The sequence below is a fragment of the Oryx dammah genome, unplaced genomic scaffold (assembly GCF_014754425.2).
Source record: "Oryx dammah isolate SB20612 unplaced genomic scaffold, SCBI_Odam_1.1 HiC_scaffold_21, whole genome shotgun sequence".
NCBI classification, from domain to species: Eukaryota; Metazoa; Chordata; class Mammalia; order Artiodactyla; family Bovidae; genus Oryx; species Oryx dammah.
The window spans coordinates 41,991,141-42,014,036 of NW_024070205.1; the positions used below are offsets into that span (position 1 = coordinate 41,991,141).

Here is a 22,896-nt window from a genome sequence, read left to right on the forward strand (position 1 = left end):
CCTGGTTCAGTCTTGAGGGATTGTACCTTTCTGAGAGTTTGTCCATTTCTTCCATATTGTCCATTTTTGGATGTATGCTTGCTTCTAGTAGAAGTATGATCCTTTGTACTTCTGTTGTGTCCATTGTAACTTTTCTATTTTCATTTCTAGTTTTGTTGATTTGGATCCTCTCCTTTTTTTTTTTCTTTATGAGTCTGGCTAAAGTTTTATCAGTTTTTAAAATATTTTCAAAGACCCATCTTTTATTTTTATTGATCTTTTTTTTCCTTGGTCTATATTTCATTTATTTCTGCTCTGATCTTTATGATTTCTTTTCTCCTACTAATTCTGAATTTTTGTTGTTGTTGTTGTTCTTTCTCTAGTTGCTTTAGGTGTAAGTTAGGCTGTTTTTCTGAGATTTTTCTTGTTTTTTGATAAGCATATCACTTTAAACTTAGCTCTTAGAACTGCTTTTGCTGCATCCCATAGGTTTTAGATCATTGTTTTAATTTTCATTTGTTTCTAGGTATTCATTTTCTCTTTGACTTCCTTAGTGATCCATTGGTTGTTCAGTTACATATTGTTTAGCTTCCATGTGTTTGTTTGTGCTTTTTAGTTTTTCCCTTATAGTTGATTTCTAATCGCATAGTGTTGTAGTTGGAAAAGATGTTTGATATGATTCAATTTTATAAATTTAATGAGGCTTGCTTTGTGGCCCAGATCTATCCTGGAGACTGTCCTATGTGCTCTTGAAAAGAATGTGTATTCTGCTGCTTTCAGATGGAATGCTCCATCTAAATATCAATTCAGTCTATCTAGTCTAATGTGTCACCTGTATTTCCTTATTGATTTTTTGGATAGATGATCTGTCCATTGATTTAAGTGGGATGTTAAATATTCTCACTATGATTGTGTTACTGTTATTTTCTTCTTTTGTGTTAAATAATATTTGTCTGATGTATTGAGGTGCTTCTTATGATGGGGGGACATAGAAATTTACAATTGTTATTTCTATTCCTTGGATTGATCCCTTAATCATTCTGTAGTGTCCTTTTTTGTCTCCGATAACAGGCTTTATATTAAAGTCTATTTTGTCTGATAAGTATTACTACTTCAGCTCTCTTTTGATTTCTATTTGCATGGAATATCTTTTTCTATCACCTCACTTTTGTCTGTATATGTCTCTACATCTTAAGTAGATCTTTTGTAGGCGGCATATATATGGGTACTACTTTTGTATCCATTCAGCCAATCTATGTCTTTGGTTGGAGCATTTATTCCATTTATATTTAAGGTAATTATCAATATGTGGGTTCTTACTGCCATTTTGTTAATAGTTTCGGATTTGTTTTTGGTAGATATTTTCCTCCCTTTCTTCTTTTGTGGTTTGATGACCATCTTTACTGTTGTGTGTGGATACCTTTTTTGTGTGTATAACCATTACAAATTTTTGATTTGCGGTTACCATGACATTTGGGATCAGGTCAGTTCAGTCGCTCATTTGTGTCCGACTGTTTGCGATCCCATGAATTGCAGCACGCCAGGCCTCCCTGTCCATCACCAACTCCCAGAGTTCACTCAAACTCATGTTCATCAAGTCAGTGATGCCATCCAGCCATCTCATCCTCTGTCATCCCCTTCTCCTCCTGCCCCCAATCCCTCCCAGCATCAAAGTCTTTTCCAATGAGTCAACTCTTCGCATGAGGTGGCCAAAGTACTGGAGTTTCAGCTTTAGCATCATTCCTTCCAAAGAACACCCAGGATCGATCTCCTTCAGAATGGACTGGTTGGATCTCCTTGCAGTCCAAAGGACTCTCAAGAGTCTTCTCCAACACCACAGTTCAAAAGCATCAATTCTTCAGTGCTCAGCTTTCTTCACAGTCCAACTCTCACATTCATACATGACCACAGGAAAAACCATAGCCTTGACTAGACGGACCTTTGTCAGCAAAGTAATGTCTCTGCTTTTTAATATGCTTTCTAGTTTGGTCATAACTTTCCTTCCAAGGAATAAGTGTCTTTTAATTTCATGGCTGCTATCACTATCTGCAGTGATTTTGGAGCCCAAAAAAATAAAGTCTGGCACTGTTTCCACTGTTTCTGCATCTATTTCCCATGAAGTGATGGGACCAGATGCCATGATCTTACTTTTCTGAATGTTCAGCTTTTAGCCAACTTTTTCACTCTCTTCTTTCACTTTTATCAAGAGGCTTTTTAGTTCCTCTTCACTTTCTGCCATAAGGGTGGTGTCATCTGCATATCTGAGGTTACTGATATTTCTCCCGGCAATCTTGATTCCAGCTTGTGCTTCCTCCAGCCAAGCGTTTCTCATGATGTATTCTGCATATAAGTTAAACAAGCAGGGTGACAATATACAGTCTTGACGTCCTTTTCCTATTTGGAACCAGTCTGTTGTTCCATGTCCAGTTCTAACTGCTGCTTCCTAACCTGCATATAGGTTTCTCAAGAGGCGGGTCAGGTGGTCTGTATTCCCATCTCTTTCAGAATTTTCCACAGTTTATTATGATCCACATAGTCAAAGGCTTTGGCATAGTCAATAAAGCAGAAATAGATGTTTTTCTGGAACTCTCTTGCTTTTTCCATGATCCAGGGGATGTTGGCAATTTGATCTCTGGTTCCTCTGCCTTTTCTAAAACCAGCTTGAACATCTGGAAGTTCATGGTTCATGCATTGCTGAAGCCTGGCTTGGAGAATTTTGAGCATTACTTTACTAGTGTGTGAGATGAGTGCAATTGTGTGGTAGTTTGCACATTCTTTGGCATTTCCTTTCTTTGGGATTGGAATGAAAATGGACCTTTTCCAGTCTTGTGGACACTGCTGAGTTTTCCAAATTTGCTGACATTTTGAGGGCAGCACTTTCACAGCATAATCTTTCAGGATTTGAAAGAGCTCAACTGGAATTTCATCACCTTCACTAGGATAGCAGTCTATATATATGTGCATGATTATTTTAAATTCCTTATCTCTTAATTTCAAATGCATTTTTAATATCCTGCATTTGTACTCTTCTTCTCTCATGATTACTGATTTTGATATCATATTTGTCTGTGGATAATTTCCTACATTAACTGTTTGCCTTTACTGGTGAGCTACCACTTTCATAATTTTTTTGGTTTCTACTTGTAGTCTCTTATTTTCCACTTTGAGAAGTTTCTTTAGCATTTATTGTAAAGCTGGTTTGGTAGTGCTGAATTCTTGTAGCTTTTGCTAGTATGTAAAGCTTTTGAGTTATCTATCAAATCTGAATGAGATCATTTCTGTTTTATCACTTTAAATATATTATGCCACTCCCTCTTGGTCTGCAGTTTCTGCTAACAAATCAATTGATAACTATTTGGGAATTTCTTTGTTATGTTATTTGTTGCTTTTAATGTTTTCTCTGTCTTTAATTTTTGTCAATTTGATTACAGTGTGTCTCTGCGTGTTCTTGCTTGGGTTAGTCCTGTATGGGATTCTCTGTGCTTCTTGAACTTAGGTGGTTGTTTCCTTTCCTGTGTTAGGGACATTTTCAGCTGTTATCTCTTCAAATATTTTCTCAGCTTCTTTCTCTCCCTGTTCTACTTCTGGGACATCTATAATGTGAATGTTGGTGTATTTGACCCAGTTGTCTCTTAAACTGTTCTCACTCCTTTTCATTCTATTTTCTTTATTCTGTTCTGCAGCAGTCATTTCCAATATTCTGTCTTCCAACACTCTGTCTTCCAACTCACTGATTCATTCTTCTACCTCACATATTCCACCGTTAATTCCTTTGAGTGTATTTTTCATTTCAGTTATTGTATTCTTGAAACCCAAGTTGTATATACACACACACACAGACACACACACACACCCCTGCACATGAAGTGAAGTGAAAGTCACTCAGTTGTGTCCAACTCTTTGCAACCCCATGGACTGTGGCCCACCAGGCTCCTTTTTCCATGAAATTATCCAGGCAAGAATACTGCAGTGGGTAACCTTTCCTTTTTCCAGGGGATCTTTCTAACCCAGGGATTGAAATCAGGTTTCCCACATTGCAGGTGGTTTATTTACTATTTGAGCCACCAGGGAAGCCCAAAGAAATTGGGCTTCAAAGAGATTGAAAGTGCTCAAGAAATTGAGCTTTTGAACTGTGTTGTTGGAGAGGACTATTGCGAGTCCCTTGGATTGCTAGGAGATCAAACCAGTCAATCCTAAAGGAAATCAGTCCTGAATATTCATTGGAAGGACTGATGCTGAAGCTGGAGCTCCAATAGTTTGGCCACCTGATGTGGAGAACTGACTCATTAGAAAAGATCCTGATGCTGGGCAAGATTGAAGGCAGGAGGAGAAGGGGATGACAGAGGATGAGTTGGTTGGGTGGCATTACCGACAATGGACATGTGTTTGAACATGCTCTGGGAGTTGGTGATGGACAGGGAAGCCTGGCGTGCTGCAGTCCATGGGGTTGCAAAGAGTCGGACACAACTGAGTGACTGAACCGAACTAAACTGATTGTATTCTTGATTAAAAAAAAACTTCTTGTAACTTCTTATTCTGTGAATCCATTATTTTCCCAAGTTCTTGAATCATCTTTATGTTCATTACTCTGAACTCCTTTCTTGGATAGATTGCTTTTTACCACTTCATTTCACTTAGTTGTCCTGCTGAAGTTTTATCTTGTTCCTTTGTGTGGAACATTTCTTTGCCATCTTTCCTCGGCCTTTTTTCTAAATTTCTATTTGTATTTTTATGCATGTAGTAGGTTAGTTATGTTTCTTGACCTTGGAGAAGTGGCCCTATGTATCACAGCAATACCTTTTCCTCTTATTACCCAATGGCCAGGAACTAACTGGCCCCAGGGTGGTTTCTGACCTGTGTTTGCACACTCAGTTCTGCAGGCTGTGGAATTATGATTTTCTTACTCTAGTGTCTGCCCCCTGGTGGGGGGAGGCTGGATTAGAGGCTTGTGCTGGCTTCCTGGTGAGAGGAGTAGGTGCCTGCCCTCTGGTGGGTAGAAATGGGTCATAGTTCTCTTGCAGACAGGGACATGTCAAGGGGTGTATCTGTTGGTGGCTGCAGGCTCAGGAAGTCTTTAGGCAGCCTGTCTGCTGATGGGTGTGGCTGTGTTCCCACTCTGTTGTTTGACCTGAAGAGCCCCAGCACTGAAGCCTACAGGCTGTTGCATGGGGCCAGGTCTTGGTGCCAAAGACCCAAACAAGATATTTTACTCATGTAGATGAACACTCCCCAGTATGTCTACCACCAGCTTTTATGACCCCTGAGAGAGCCAAAGCTTCTCCTTGCCTTCTCAGGAAACCCTCCCAGACCAGCAGGTAGTTCTGGCCCAGGATCCTGTTACACACAAGAACTTGTATATGCCTTCCGAGAGTGATGTCTCTGTTTCTCTTAGTCTTGCAGACCTCCTGCAGTCAAGCCTTACTGATCTTCAAAGCCAAATACTCTGAAGATTCCTTCTCCTATGCTGGTCCCCTAAGCTGGGGAGCCTGGCGTGAGACTTGGAGCTCTCACTTCTGGGAGAATTTCTGTGGCATTATTATTTTCCGGTTTGTGGGTTACCCACCTGAGTGGTATGGGATTTGATTATATGACTATTGTGCCCCACCTACTGTTTCACTGTGGTTTCTTCTTTGTGCCTTTGATGTAGAATATCTTTTTTGGTATGGTCCAGTCCTTTTTGCCAATGATTGTTCAGCAGTTAGTTGTGATTTTGGTGCATTTGTGAGAAGAGGCAAACTCAGGTCCTTCTACTCCACCATCTTGTCTCCAACCCCTCTTCACTTTTAAATGAGAGTTTTAGCTAGACCTGAATTCTTCTCAAACCAAGGGTTGTATATTCAACATCAAGCTTACTCTACCCAGAGTACCTTGCTTCTTATTTCAAAAATGCTTCTCAGAGGTTATAAGCTGAAAAGTTGGTTGATGTAAATTTACATTCCATTGCAGTTTCCTAATGTACAATTGAATTATCTGTGTATAACCCTTTACTCTGGGGCTTCCCTGGTGGCTCAGCACTGAAGAATCCACCTGCAATGCAGGAGTCTCAGGAAACACAGGTTCGATTCTGGGATTGGGAAGATCCCCTGGAGGAAGGCGTGGCAACCCATTCCAGTATAATTGCCTGGAGAATCCCATGGACAGAGGAGCCCAGCAGGCTACAGTCCATAGGATCACAGAGTTGGAATTGACTGAAGCAACTTAGCATACATTCAACCCTTTACTCTAAACAAGTGTTTACTATAAAATATTCATCCTACCAAGGTGAACATGAGATGGAAGACATAAACCATTGTTCTCCTCTACAGATCTCTTAAATATTAGGTTTGGAGCTTTTTCTTCTCATCCTCCCCCTACTACAATAAATTCAGCATGCCCCTAAAACAAGCCGGCTATGTTACTGTATGTTCAATTGTAGAAAAGACTATTTTCTTCAATCCTCAAGGAAGGATGTGCTGGATTAGATTAGAAATTTTAAGCCCACAACTATATTTGAAATTTAGGAGATTTTCAGGAAAATTTTAATGCAATTTTTCCTTATAACTGACTTTATTTATTTGTTTTTACATTTACTAACACAGTTTACTTTTTTTTAAAATTAATTTATTTTTTATTTTACTTTACAATTCTGTGTTGGTTTTGCCATACATTGACATGAATCCACCACGGGTGTACATGCATTCCCAAACCTGAACCCCCCTCCCACCCCCCCTCCCCACAACATCTCTCTGGGTCATCCCCGCGTACCAGCCCCAAGCATGCCATATCCTGCGTCGGACATAGACTGGCAATTCGATTCTTACATGATATTATACATGTTTCAATACCATTCTCCCAAGTCATCTCACCCTCTCCCTCTCCCACTGAGTCCAAAAGTCCGTTATACACATCTGTGTCTTTTTTGCTGTCCTGCATACAGGGTCATCATTGCCATCTTTCTAAATTCCATATATATGTGTTAGTGTACTGTATTGGTGTTTTTCTTTCTGGCTTACTTCACTCTGTATAATTGGCTCCAGTTTCATCCATCTCATCAGAACTGATTCAAATGTATTCTTTTTAATGGCTGAGTAATACTCCATTGTGTATATGTACCACAGCTTTCTTATCCATTCATCTGCTGATGGACATCTAGGTTGTTTCCATGTCCTGGCTATTATAAACAATGCTGCGATGCCTAACCCTGTTCAAGACAAGAATCCACTGTATTCAGTAGTTCAATTGTTTGTGGGAGCTGGGGAAATAAGTTGCTAAACCCCAGTTTGTTCATTTTTTCTCTCTAGTTAATGATTTTTGTAGAGCAGGCTGGTTTTACACATCTAGTTTTCTATTTGGCTTCTCTTCCTCTCTGCAATCTGGTATGGCTTTACCTAGATTCCTTCCCTCACTGCATGAGAGGAGAACTTTATTTTGTTAAGGAAATGACTGTTGCCTTCAAGCTTTCTCTTTTGCTCTGCTTGCCTTTTGGAATGCTCCTGACTATATTAGCATGGGAGTTTGTAAGAAGCATTACTTCCTTTTTCTTGTTCTCTGAATTTGTGTGCAAGCACTCAGTTTATCTATAATCACGTAACACTGCTATGTCAAGAGCGGGAACTGGGAGTTCAGCCCTTATGTCTCCATCAGAGCTGGTTTAATGGGCATATGACCTATGCATCTGCATAAGGTTCCATGTGCTGAAGGTTCATCAGTTTGTTAAACTTCTGCTGTCACTATATTGAATTTTTAATAAGTTTTCCCTTTAGCTTGTGTTTTTTAATAAAGTCCCAAAGGACAATGGAGCCTGTGTCACATGGAGGATATAAGTCCAATATGTGAGTCAGTGAAAGTCTCTCAGTCGTATCCGACTCTGCAACCCCATGGACTATACAGTTCATGGAACTCTCCAACCCAGAATACTGGAGTGGGTAGCTGTTCCCTTCTCCAGGGAATCTTCCCAACCCAGGGATTGAACCCAGGTCTCCTGCATTGCACGTGGATTCTTTACCAGCTGAGCCACCAGACAGGCCCAAGAACGTGAGTCAGTAGCCCCTTTCAGAGGTAGCATTCACAATGCCCTAAGTCCGTAGAATTCCAGTGGCTACATTAATGTGTAGGGGTTCAGTGGGAAATCAAAACAGGTATAAGATAAGCATTTATTGATGCTTCAATCAATTAGGCTGAAAATGACAACACAGAGGAAAGAGAAAGATGTGGCAATCCATAAATTGTTTTCCTTCCTATCTTTCCTTATTCATGAGTAAGATGGTGATAGAGAGTGTTAAAGAACATGTGAATGACAAGAAGTTGAATAAAGACAATTAAGTTAGTTTTGTGTAGTGTTTATAACTCTTTCGGTAAGAATAAATTGGATATGCATGCATAAGCTATGAAATAGGAATTATAGTATTTTGTTAAGTTGTGTGGTCTTTATTTGCATCTATAACTGGCATTGCACAATATAAAGGTGGACTGCAGAATTCATGCTAAAATTTTAAAATTTTAGTTGTTTTTTTTTTTTAATTAGAAAATAACACCATGATAAATTGAGGAGGGGGAGCTTCATATGTTTGTACATTTAATACTACTTTTTTCTATGTTTTGAATAAGAAGTCCTACATTTTAGTTTGCACTGGGACCCACAAATATGTGGCCAGCCCTACAGCAAACTGAGGGCTCTTAAAACTTTCCTTAATAGTACAGGGTATTTCAATTATAGTTGTACTATTTTATTGTTGTTAATATATTTCTTTAAAATTTGAAGCAAGTATAGCAAAATGTTACAATTTGGTATGATTGGTGGTTGGATGTTCATTACACTAGTTTTGAAACTTTTCTGCATGCTTGAACTATTTCACACAAAAAGCTTCATTTGATTGAAGTGACATAATGAACAATGGTAAGAAATATATATGAAAAGAAGTAGGCATATAACAAAGGCAGAAAAAGCCCATTAGAGGATGTACTCTGCACTCCTCCACTCATTGTGAAATGTCTTACCATGGTGACCTTATGGGCATTACATTCCAGAGTCAATTTCAGTATGGTTGCTGCCTCAGATGCAATTGATTGATCAGGTACAGAGAGTTTCATGAGGAGACTCCACACAAAGTCAGTCAGCAAGGGTGGCAATAAGGTTTTTCCTACACTCTGAAACCAAAAAGAAGAATCATGATCTCACATCTTACTTATATCAACAAAGACAGCTACATGATTTTTTGTGGGTCTTAGGTACCTTTGCTGTTGTCAGCCTCTTTCTCCATTAAACATATTAAAAATTACACTTTACACTGTATTAGTATTAAGATGACTGTCATTCAAACTTAATCATACTTATTTTTCATCGTATTTTTAAAGCAATTAAAACATTTTCATCTGAATAAGTCAGCTCTGGGGCAAGCCAGGGAGAAATGGGAAACCATGGCATTAAAATTTAGAGCAACTATAAAATATTGGTATGATTGGTATTCAGCTATTCAAATACTAAAAACTATTGTGAAGTTCTTCAGCTTTGGAAATAAGCTTGTTCAGATCCAAAACAAGCATGATTTGTAGAAGATGAAGGAAAGGATAGGATAAGAAAGGAAGGGCCATTGAAGGGTATGTATTTTTCTCTTTTTCAGAGAAGCATCAAGAAGTGGGAAGAGAAAAAAGAGCACATATGTTTATGATTGAGGCACAACTGTAATTCAGACAATCTCTTTTTAAAGTTAGAGGAACATCCATGGACCATAAAATGAGAACAAAATCACAGTACTATGGATCTCTCAGTTAAGAAAGATGAATGAACAACATTTTCTCCCTTTCTAAATGTATATGTATATATACAAAAGTTCTTTTGTGTGTGTGTATGCCATTCTCTGAAATACAGAAAGTATTCAGTATTGCCAATAACGGCTTTTCAGCATCCCTGTTAAGGGAATGGAGCATACATCTTTCTGGTCAGTAGGGAAGGATTGAGGTCTAATTGAAAATTGATGACCACCAGGCTCCCTCCTACTGAGCAGACATATGAGGTATAGTATTTTTGGAAAGCTATGAAAGAAAGATAAAGGATGGTCACTAAGGCTTAGTGAGGTGAACAGAATATCATAGTTGGCTATACTTTGAGAAAGTCAGATTTGATTATACAAGATGCTGAGTTAAAAAAAATCACTGAAGAGGGGATACTCTTTGGGGATATTTGTTTATTCAACAAAATAGCTTAGTGTTTATTAACAGTTGTGGAAGGAGCAATTCCTAGTGAAACTTAGAGATAGTGTTAGAAGTTTCTGTCATGTGAAGGTAGAATGGAGAAAAACAAACCTGACTCCATACTGGATCTATTCCTTTAACTCTAGCCTTTGTGTTCCATAACCTGTGATTAGAAATGCTGGCTCTGCACTTTTATCTCAAATAGTAAAAGAGTGTTGCCTATAGCCTGACATATACATACTAGCCCTTTCTCAACAATGTTCTTCCTCCCAGGCTTGACCTTTAAAGTATAACACATTTCCATTCATATAGAGGTCAAATGTTAAAGAAAAGAAAATAACAGTTGTCTTTCTGAAGGTTTATAGGAGCATTGTGACCAGACCAACCTGGACAGGTTCAGGAAAAAAGGATTCCAGTACCAATAAGTTTACAACAACCAGCCACACCTCCTCCGTTTTTAATATAAAAGAAGCTTAAATTCTAAGTCCAATAAGATGGTTCCTTGGGATACTAGTCTATCATCTTCTTGGGTTTTCTGGTTTTCCAAATATGTTGCTATCTCTTATTCCAGCACCTTGTCTGTTGATTTATTGGCCTATTGTGTGGTGAGTGGTATGAACTTGGACTCAGTAACAAAGGTATAGATATGACAGTAGAGTACATCAAATGATAGACTTCCTTATAAAACGTGATCTAGCTCTCTTGGCTAAAAACCTTGATGTGTAAACTCCTATTTGCATCCTCTGGACTTTGTTGTTGTAAATGGTCCTGTTGGTTTCCTTACTACAAGCTTAGATTCTCTCGCCCACCTGTCCCAATCTACCTCTAAAAGTTCCTACCTCCGGATGTTTTAGCTACTGCTCTTGCACACAGCGCTGTCCTAGGCCTGTTTTGATCTCACAGTTGGGAACTGAGTAATAGAGGTCATGAACACAAGGGCCCAGGGCACCCTCCCCAAATCCAGGGTTTCTAACTCTTATGGACATTGAAGTCAGGTGAGAGGACACTAAGCTGGAAGTGGATATAGTAAGCTTCAAAAACCACTTGAAAGAGACAGACCCTGAGGAGGCTGCTAGTGCTACGCTCACTAGCTAATTGTGGGTCTCAGGATTTCAATTCTAGGGCTCTGGAGTTAAGAATGGAGGAATGTAGAAGGACTTTCTAGTAAACCTAGATGGATGCTTAGTTTCTTCATATAAATGGAAAACTTTATAGTTAACCAGGCTTCTGACTTCTGAGAGGAGGTGGATTATGAGTAACGCTTGATTTTGGAAAGATGCATCAGTATGCAGGTGCATGTTTAAGGATATCTATGTGGTCTCTTCTATTCTATTATTTGAGATGTATTGCTTCCATATCTCCACAGCCTCCCACAATTCTATCTGCCTCAGTGTGGGAGGGCAAGGCACTGCTTTATGTATGTAGTTTTAGGAGAAAATCTAAGACCCTTCGATTCAAGAGATAAGCTGGCCTGAAGGGCCTCTCCAGCCAGTTTTGCTGAACTCTTGATTCCTGTGTAGCTAGAAGAGCATCAGCTGGACAGTATGATTCAGGCACCTGTGCCAGATGACCTCTCAAGCATATGAATAAGCATATATACTTTGAAGAAGATGAAGGGCTGTATAGAGATGTAGTCTCATGATTTTCCCTAAGGTTGGGTCAAAGTAGAAATTACTTACTTAGTGCTAAGGTTTATCATCACTTAAACTTAAGAAATGTTTAAAATTTAATAGTTTTTAAAATATATACCAAATTATTTTGATGTTTGCTAAGTAAATTATAATAGCATTGTAAAACCTCTTAATTTCTGACTTCACTAATTTTTCTAGAAAACCAGACGTTTTCCATCTTTAGTAACTTATTAGCCAAACAAAAAGAAGCATAACAACTAGGAAACACTTACCTCATTTTGCTTTCTATAAGAATTATCTAGTAAATAATGTAAATTGCTATGTTCTGGAATAATAGGCATGATTCTTATTAACAGATGAAGATCAAGAAGCCAAATACTCTATCATTTACTCTTTGCTTTACTGAATTTAATTTAAATAAAACAGAAAAAAATCTTTTAATATAAATTTTGTTGAAATAAGTTGCCACTCTAACAAACACATGAAAAGATGCTCAACATCACTCATTATCAGAGAAATGGAAATCAAAATCACAATGAGGTACCATTTTACACCAGTCAGAATGGCTGCAATCCAAAAGTCTACAAGCAATAAATGCTGGAGAGGGTGTGGAGAAAGGGGAACCCTCTTACACTGTTGGTGGGAATGCAAACTAGTACAGCCACTATGGAGAACAGTGTGGAGATTCCTTAAAAAACTGGAAATAGAACTGCCTTATGACCCAGCAATGCTACTGCTGGGCATACACACCGAGGAAACCAGATTTGAAAGAGACACATGTACCCCAGTGTTCATTGCAGCACTGTTTATAATAGCCAGGACATGGAAGCAACCTAGATGTCCATCAGCAGATGAATGGATAAGAAAGCTGTGTACATATACACAATGGAGTATTACGCAGCCATTAAAAAGAATACATTTGAATCAGTTCTAATGAGGTGGATGAAACTGGAGCTGATTGTACAGAGTGAAGTAAGCCAGAAAGAAAAACACCAATACAGTATATTAATGCATATATATGGAATTTAGAAAGATGGAAATGATAACCCTGTATGTGAGACAGCAAAAGAGACACAGATGTATAGAACAGTCTTTTGGACTCTGTGGGAGAGGGAGAGGGTGGGATGATTTGGGAGAATGGCATTGAAACATTTATAATATCATATATGAAATGAATCACCAGTCCAGGTTCGATGCATGATACTGGATGCTTGGGGCTGGTGCACTGGGATGACCCAGAGGGATGGTACAGGGAGGGAGGAGGGAGGGGGGTTCAGGATGGGGAACACGTGTGTACCTGTGGCGGATTCATGTTGATGTATGGCAAAACCAATACAATATTGTAAAGTAATTAACCCCCAATTAAAATAAATTTATATTAAAAAAAAGAAATAAGTTGCCACTAAAAGTAATTTACACATGAAACAAAAGCTATAGGATCAAGTCGGGGCTAAGTTACCTGAGCGATTTTACTTTTGTCTTTTTGTAAATTCCTGGGTAGAAATTCTGTACCAGAGGAAGAAGGCCACATACCATGATTTTCAGGCTTATAATACTTTTTATTTTTACTTTTTGCAGTACCCTCTGTATCAAAGAAGAAAGTTTAAGATTTTCATTTGATCACTGGTTCCTTCTATAACATTGCTATTTCTAGTTTCCTCTTCCTGCCCAGTTCTGGGAATGTAAAGTTTTCTGAATGTTTAACTCTCTGCTGGAAGTTTAGTCACATAAAATATTAATATTATGACTACATTGGCCCAGAATTTATAAAGTGTTAAGAGAAGCCTCTGTGGAGGACATATATAATTTTAATAGGTTGACCAAGTATCAAGTACATTTCGGCCATCAAATCCATAGTTCAGTGCAATGGAAGAGCTACTGCTAAGTTGGAAAGTCTATTGGTAAAAGAGCAGACTTGGAGGCATTTTGCAAAGAACTGAGGGAGTGGTATAGAGAAAGAGAAAAGCTCTCAAATAAGCTTCAGGTGCAGATGTCTTTAGTTCTAGAGAAGATAGATTTTAACTGTATTTTTATTTGCTAACAGCTTTATAGAGATATAGTCAATGCACAACATATTTAAAGTGTATAATTTGGTAAGTTCTTAAAGGGAAAAGCTACCCACTCCAAAATTCTGGCCTAGATAATTCCATGGACTACAGTTCATGGGGTTGCAAAGAGTCTGAGTGTATTTCAGAAAGGACATGACTGAGCGACTTTCACAAATGACAAATATATATATTTATATATATGTTCAGTTCAGTTCAGTTCAGTCACTCAGTCATGTCCGATTCTTTGCAATCCCATGAATCGCAACATGCCAGGCCTCCCTGGCCATCACCAGCTCCCAGAGTTCACTCAAACTCATGTGCATTGAGTCGGTGATGCCATCCATCCATCTCATCCTCTGTCGTCCCATTCTCCTCTTGCCTCCAATCCTTCCCAGCATCAGTCTTTTCTAATGAGTCAACTCTTTGCATGAGGTGGCCAAAGTATTGGAGTTTCAGCCTCAGCATCAGTCCTTCCCATGAATACCCAGGACTGGTCTCCTTTAGGATGGACTGGTTATATATATGTATATGCCCATAAAAGTATTACTGCAATAAAAAAGATTTATTCCCTCCAGAAGTATCCTCCTGTCCTTTCATAATTGCTCAAACCTGCTACTGGATACACACTATAGCACTTCCTGATTCAAAGATACATACAGATCTGCATTCTTGCATTTGTATTTTCTAATTTCAAATAAGTGGAGCAATTTAGTATGTGCTGCTCTTCTGTTGCTTGGCATCTTTCATTCAGCAAAATTATTTGCAATTCATTCACATTATTGTATTTGTCAATAGTTGATTGATTTCTCTGTGATGAATACTACCCCACTGTACGTTTATACCATCATCTGTGTATTCATTGGTGTCTTGGTGGACATTTGATTGTTTCCAGTTTTGGGCTATTAAAAAAACAAGATCCTGTCAACATTCATGTACAAGTCTTTGAGTGGATATTAACTTTCACTTCTTTTAGGAATGACTGAGGAATGACTGGATCATATGATAGATGTGTTTGACTTTTTAGGATACTGCCAAATTATTTTCCAAAGTTGTATCATTTCACATTCCCTCTGACACTCTGTGGTGGCTCAGATGGTAAAGAATCTCTGGCCGGTAAGGCAGGAGACCCAGGTTCGATTCTTGGGTCAGGAAGATCCCCTGGAGAAGGGAATGGCTACCCACTCCAGTATACTTGCCTGGAGAATTTCATGGACAGAGGAGCCTGGCTTACAGTCTGTGGGACTGCAAAGAGTCAGACACAACTGAGCAACTAACACAGACAGGCTGAATGGCACTAAAGTAATTCAGGGATAAGTTTTTCCTCCTGATGAGACCAAATCTCTTTGAGTAATCTGCTTTATTACTTGTGAATTATGAAGTTTCAAATTCTAGCTTATAGGCATGGGCACCATTTCCAGTCTTTTGGAATTCAGTGCTTTTACCTCTTTAACCATTTTGGGTATTACCCCTCACCCCACAAACAGCAGGTAGTTTTCCTACATAGCTAATAGTTAAATGGACTCTCTGCAGATCTCTGGAGCACTCCTTTCTGGTACTCTGCCATGTGAACTCTAGATATCTTGATCCTTCTGGATTCCCAATTCTGTCTTTTCTACTTGGGACCCTTGGGTTGCTCATTTCTGGGCTGCAGCCTAGAAACTTACTCTAGGTTGTAAACTCAATCAATTGTAGACTCTGCTTTATTTATTCATCTGTTCTCTTCTCTCAAGAATCATTGTGCTTTGTTATCTGTTGTCTTTAAACAGTTTATTATGGGAGGGCAAATCTGTTCTCTGTTTAAGTACTTCAAAATAGTTTGATACCATAAGGTCTTGCCCTCACGCTTTGTTAGGTAGACTGGAATAGCATTTATTTACATCTTTTCCCTCATCATTGAAGCAAGAATTCTATTTGATGCTGCATTAGAGACAAAAAGAATGCCTCTTTTTAAGAGTCCCATATGGTTTTTCCAGTGGTCATGTATGGATGTGAAAGTTGGACTGTAAAGAAAGCTGAGTGCTGAAGAACTGATGCTTTTGAACTGTGGTGTTGGAGAAGACTCTTGAGAGTCTGACCTTGGACTGCAAGGAGATCCAACCAGTCCATCCTAAAGGAAATCAATCCAGAATATTCACTGGAAGGCCTGATGCTGACGCTGAAGTTTCAATACTTTGGCCACCTGAGGTGAAGAACTGACTCATTGGAAAAGACTTTGATGCTGGGAAAGATTGAAGGCAGGAGGAGAAGGGGACAACAGAGGTTGAGGTGGCTGGATGGCATCAACTCAATGGACATGGGTTTGGGTGAACTCTGGGAGTTGGTGATGGACAGGGAGGCCTGCATGCTGCGGTTCATGGGGTCGCAAAGAGTCGGACACAACTGAGCAACTGAACTGAACTGAACTGACTGGTAATTTTTCTTCTCTTTCTTCCCTGCCTCCACCCAGCATTTCTGTCCCTGCCAGTAACACCCTGACACTAATCTAAGTATGAAAGTGAAAGTGTAAGTCACTCAGTCATGTCTTACTCTTTGTGACCCCATGGACTATAGCCTGCCAGGCTCCTCTGTCCATGGGATTTTCCAGGCAAGAATACTGGAGTGGGGTGCCATTTCCTTCTCCGGGTGATATTCCTGACCCAGGGATACATATTGAAGAACCAACTATAACATTTTAAAAATAATTCTAAAAAAGATTTAAAAATACATTTTGATAAATGGAGCTATAGATCTTGGGGCAGGATTTAGAAATCTACAGACGTAGAACCTCCTGGGAACCCACGGTAGAATAATCAGGAACAGATTCTTCATAACCCTTAGAAAAGATGAATCTTACCGCTTTGACACTTTGCAATGCAGAGGAGGTGATACATTCCCACAAATGCCTGTTGTGTGATTGAGGGATCAGAATGAGAACACAAAAGAGATAACTCTGCTGCCAGGACACCCAAACATGGAGCATTAACACTTGCCTAGTGAACAAACAAAGTAGAAAAATACATTTGCTAAGCATCAGCTCAGTTCAGTTCAGTCGCTCAGTTGTGTCCGACTCTTTGCGACCCCATGAATCGCAGCACGCCAGGCCTCCCTGTCCATCACCAACTCCCGGAGTTCACTCAGACTCACATCCATTGAGTCAGTGATACCATCCAGCCATCTCATCCTCTGACGTCCCCTTCTTCTCCTGCCCCCAATCCCTCCCAGCATCACAGTCTTTTCCAATGAGTCAATTCTTCTCATGAGATGGCCAAAGTACTGGAGTTTCAGCTTTAGCATCATTCCTTCCAAAGAAATCCCAGGGCTGATCTCCTTCAGAATGGACTGGTTGGATCTCCTTGCAGTCCAAGGGACTCTCAAGAGTCTTCTCCAACACCACAGTTCAAAAGCATCAATTCTTCGGCGCTCAGCCTTCTTCACAGTCCAACTCTCACATCCAATAGTCAATGTTAAATGTTTGTGTCTGATATGCACACACATGCACGCACATGCACACACACTCACACAGACTCAAACACACAGTAAGTCCCCCACATATGAACATACTCTGTTCTGAGAGTGTGTTCATAAGTCCAATTTGTTCATAAGTCCAAAAAATTTACCTTAGGTACAATCGGCTATAGAGTACTGTACTGTAATAGGTTTACAATACTTTTTCACACAAATACATAAAAAAATAAAACATCTAACATCTTATAGTAAAGTATTTTGAAAAGTACAGTAGTACAATGAAACAGCTGGCATATTTGCATTCAAATCTTTGAATGATCACAACTTGAAGATTTATATGTAGGGGGCTTACTGTATCTGACTATGGTTACAGTTGAGTGTCAGAATACACAAACTATGTATTAAAATCCTTGCTCTGTTATTGAGTCTCAATTTTCTCATCTGTGAAATGCATATAACAAATGCTACCTTGTAACATATTGTGGGAACTAAGGGGGTAACATTTATGACAAAAAGGAAAGTTCCTAGCAAAGTGCTTGGAAATACTAGAGATTCCACCTAATGTTAGTTTCTATTCCATAGAGTAGGTACCTATTTGTAGTTAGCAAATTCTTAGGATACTGGGTTGGGGAGCGAATGTCCAAAAACTTTCATGCTCCTTCTCCATGTATGAAACACTTCAGATGACTCTGTGAGTCACTGGAGAAGTGTGAATTTTCTTCCTACAATTGCTCTAATTCTTTCCAGGAAAATTAATTTTTAAAAAACTCAGTACATTTGCTTCTGGTATAAAAGCTACTATCAGAACATTTATGTATCTCTCCTCCCACCTTCCCCCCACCCCATACACACACAACTTCCTTGTGGCTTCTCAAATAGGCTTCTCGAATATTTAGGTTTTCATCTTGACTGATTTGTTTGGTCAGATCACATGTAAATAGAGAGGGAAGCAGACGTGTAGAAGAAGAGATGGAAGAGACATTTTGCTTTTCTGAAGGTGTGAGTATTATTACCAATTTTTTTAAACAATTAGGACTCTGCCCACATGTAGGTTTGCTCAACTAGTGGGCCTGCAGAATCTTCTTGTCTCTAAGATGAATTATTACTTTTCCTAGATAGATGTTTTGTTGAATGAGCAATGGTTGGTGGTAAAAGAGTCAAACCAACCTTCCAGGGAGATCTCAAGACCTGTTTCTCCTTCTTTGTATTACTCTCATATACCCTTATCTCATACACCATCTCTTGTTGCTTGACTCACTCACATCTATCTCAGTCTTACACACATTCACACACACATAGCGCACACACACACTTATATGGAGTCATTCCTGAAAAAACAGGAGGTGACCTAGGTCATGTGCCAAGGGTATAACCAAGTTAGAATGCTGGGAGTGATGGTCTAAGTAGAAGGGAAGATAATCTCTTGCTTCTGTGAATGTCTTCCTTGGATTCTTTCTGCCTATACTTCTTTGTAAGGCTACCTGGGGCGCCCCCCATCCTAGGTGGCTCAGTGGTAGAGAATCCGTCAATGCAGGAGATGCAGGTTCGATACTTGGGTTGGGAAGATCCCCTGCAGTGGGAAATGGCAACCCACTCCAGTATTCTGGCCTGGGAAATTCCATGGACAGAGGAGCCTGGTGGGCTACAGTCCAGGGGGTGGCAAAGAGTCGGACGAGCTTCAGCACACGATTAAGGAGAATCTGCAAGCAGACAGTAGAGGTCGCTGTTCAGGCCCTAGGAAGAAACCTTTTATTTCCACTGGGTAGTCTCCTCTTTTGGTTTGCATTCCAAGTTTCTTTTTCCACTGAATGTCAAGATTTTCAGAACTGCAATTGTGTTATAGGTTTAAGAAAAAAGGGCAAGGTGCTCTTTTTCTCTATTGGGGGTAACGGAGGAGTATGAGTATGTGTCTAGTATTTTTGCCATAAGCTTCTCTACCATAAAAGTTTTTGCCACATACATTTCTGCTGCAAACATTTTAACACATGACTAATTGGTGATAAGGCAATTTTGCTGTGAAAGATAAAATAATTAGTTGACAGTTCAGTCTGACACTTTGGTTTCAACTGGTTAAAATGAGTCAGACTTTCTTTCAGTTAGCCCATTTATTGATGGCTTTATTGAGCTGACAGATGACAATGATTTACCCCAAGAGTTGGTTTCTTATTTTGAAACATGCTACATTGAAGGAAAAAGAGGTTAAGAGTCTCAAAGGCTCAGAGGTGAACCTACATTTCCCACAGAATGTTGGAATGTCTATGAACAGACATGTGGTAAGATGCCAAGAACAAAAAACAGGAAAGAGGTTTTTATGACACAATATAAAGCTCAGTTACAAATATGCATTCTAATACTCAGAAACCAATGCCTCTCTTAATGAAGGAAGAAATTTTGGCAAAAAAAGGGAAAAATTGCCATGCTGAATGAGGAGATGAATCAACAAGCAAAAAACTTATACTATGAATGAACACCTTCAAAGACAGGTGCTTAAGTACCACCCACAAAATAAAATCCATTTTTTTGCAGGGGCAGGACTGACACGAATTTACACACATTTTAAATGTGTTTAAATTGCATTTCTCAAGAAAGTCTTTTAAATTTTGTTATTAAATTTTCAAGTTTCATAATGACCTTTTCAATGTCCTCCTTTTATTTTTCATTATTTTATTTTTTATGAAAAAAAAATTGCCTCATGGCCAATTAGTTACACTACATATCTGTGGCAAAGATGCTTATAGCAAAAGTACCTAGAACCAGGTAAGTATGTCTTACAGCTTATCTCATTGGAGCTGGGGAGCATTTACAGGGGATTGGCCCTAGAGTTTTTTGTGTATAGTTTTTTTGCCTTGAACATTCTCTCTGTTTATCCCTTCTCATGAACTTGTGTATGTATAACTCTGAGCAGGTGTCTTTGTAAAGGAAGCTGCTAATGATACCTGATATGGTCTTTCTAGATGTGTGTCTCTAGCAGAGTAAGTGTGGCCATGTCTAGACTGCATAGCATGTTTGAGGTGGAGGGGAGACATAACCTAGTATGGGCCAAGAGAAGAGTAAGGTTGTTGGAACCTTGGGACACACTGATTATGCCCTGCACAGGTCCTTTTAGAAGTCTGCCAACCTCAGCCACACCTCCTCAAACACAAGACACTGGGGATTTTTAATACAGTCTAACTTTTTTTTTAATAAGAAAATCTATATAAAATGCTGAAAGTAGGAAAGAGTTAAGATCTGGAGAAATGTAGCTTCTCTGTTTCTGTCACGAAGTGCTCCTGCTTAGTTTTCTGGCCCTTTCTTACTGGATTCCTTTTTTTGCATACCACTGGCCTCTCTATTCCTTATAAGAATTATGGGAGTTTCAAGTGTTAACTTCCAAGGGTAAACACTTACTAAGTCATTTAGCTGCTTCTTATCCATCTCCAAACAATGGACTTCCACTTCGGTTCTCAAATCAGTTTGGGACATTGCCTATCTATTCCTGCTTGATGAATCAGTACAGAGGCCATATTCACTTTTTGTTGTTTCCTTTTGACATATAAATATTTCCTCTTTACTTCTTTTGAGACTAAATACTCATCTGTACCCCAAAGTATCTATTTTTGATAATCATTTTTGTACTCTTTATTTACCTGGGGCTATTGTATTTGGAGGGTTTTCTCAAATGCCTGCCAAGTCTCAGTTGTCTAATCATATTTAAGAATGTGATGCCACTAGTGGGATTTTGTCTGTAACCAAGGCTTGTCAACTGGTCAACTTGGCTTGAGAGTAGCTGAATGGGGACACTGGGTCATGCTGAAGTATGTCTAAACAACAGAACCAAGAGGATTTTCTCAGAGAATTTGCAATTGTTTTGAGAAATAAGTCCTCAACATTTCATCTACCAATGGACTCATTTCCCTGTGGAATAGTGTATGTGTAAAGGAGCATGGGATGCTATGTAGATCCTTCTGTATGAGGTGAGTCTTTTCAGTGAGTTAGCACATCTTCAAGTTTCCTCTGCCTCCCACCCTTCCTCATTACTTGGGTTTCCATAGCTTCAGACTCTCCAGGGTCCATAGGGCAAACTACCTCTCTTTTCAGCCATCCTCCATCCTGATGTTCACGTACCCTGTCTTTCAGCTTCTCCTGCCAGACTTTATCAGTTACCATCTTCTATCTATTCTGTCATCCAGAAGTTTGCTGACCTCGCTAGCCCATTAGGATCCCTTTACTAATTCTCTTTGTTGCTGTAGCTTTATACATTTAACGTATTTTATTACTATCATTTTGTGGAGGGAGTGGAGATAGACATGTGGACAAGGTGTTAGCTTCGACTAGAAATCTTTTACCTGTCTTTTGAATGCTGATACGCTAAAGGAACAAATCTAGGAAAAATCTCTGTTGATGAGATAAGGTGATGTGTTTAGCTCACATGTCTTCACCTGTTTGAAAATAGTTTAATCGAAAGGACAAATATTCTTTGAGTGGAGCCATTCCTTCATCCTGATGGGCACACAGGTCATATAAAAGAAATACTATTTTAAAATATATTTCTGATAGAATACAAATGAAAGAATTGTTCAATAGGACAAGGGCCTCTGAGAGTCTGGAAGACACAGGCTATGGTAATTTATGAAGAAAATAGTTTTTATCCAGTGAATGGCCAGAACCTGAGAACAGAATGGGTAGTTATATTTAGAGAATGGCAGAACAAATCTTCCTTTATTATTTACACTGTGTCAGATATAGATATACACAGACCTTGCCTATGGGAAGTTTAGCTTTTAATTTGTTAATCTCTTTGCCCATTGTATGTATTTGTCCCCTCACCTCCATTAATTTCACTGACTTAATTATGTTTAAAAATTGTGATCTTCCTGTGCTTCAAAGATGGTAAAGAATCTGCCTGCAACGTGGGAGACCTGGGTTCGATTCCTTGATCGGGAAGACCCCCCTGGAGAAGGGAATGGCAACCCACTCCAGTATTCTTGCCTGGAGAATTCTGTGGACAGAGGCTATCATCCATGGGGTTGCAAAGAGCCGGATATGACTGAGCGACTAAAATAATAATAATTATCTTTAGAAGACATTATTTAAAGAGAATGTTAACTTAGTAAAGGTTTGTTTCCAAGACTGAGGTAAGCTGGATGAGGCTATTATAGTTCCCACCATCTGGAAAATGCTGGTGTGCTTCCACCTGGTGGCGTTCAGCAAACACTGCAGAACAAAGGAAAGCAATGCTGCAGAAGCGGTCTTTAGGAGCCCGTGGCAAAGGAGCAGTCCCTGTAACTTACAGATCCCTTGACTTTCCTGGCTGCAAAGCTTAGCACTCTGCTGATCACCACCATGGCTTCCTCCTGCATGTACGAATTATCTTCATTCATCCATACAACCATTTCCTGTTGAAAACACAAGAACCATCCTAGAACCGTGGTGTTTCTATTTCCACAAGTTCCTTTCTTCTGCTCAGATCATCACCTTCAAGAAGCCAAGATTCCCCATGATCTCCCAATGATTTCACACCTATTCTTTACGTATTTAAAAAGTATGACAATGAGCTTGTATACCACTGTCTATAATAGTATAGTACTTCATCTGCCATAGTAGCTACACCTGGGTTTTGTTTTATTTAATTCTATCCAACATGT

General features: G+C 39.2%; 1 protein-coding gene across 1 annotated transcript in view; it reads right to left on the minus strand.

The window, feature by feature from the left end:
• Positions 1-22,896, minus strand: part of MROH9 (maestro heat like repeat family member 9) — a 97,773-nt gene that overhangs the window by 48,526 nt on the left and 26,351 nt on the right. The window contains exons 6-10 of the mRNA XM_040262840.1: positions 22,543-22,647; positions 16,662-16,797; positions 15,163-15,167; positions 13,240-13,362; positions 8,956-9,105 (exon numbers count right to left, since the gene is read on the minus strand). Coding sequence (XP_040118774.1) covers positions 8,956-9,105; positions 13,240-13,362; positions 15,163-15,167; positions 16,662-16,797; positions 22,543-22,647 — 519 coding nt within the window. The remainder of the gene's footprint in view (positions 1-8,955; positions 9,106-13,239; positions 13,363-15,162; positions 15,168-16,661; positions 16,798-22,542; positions 22,648-22,896) is intronic.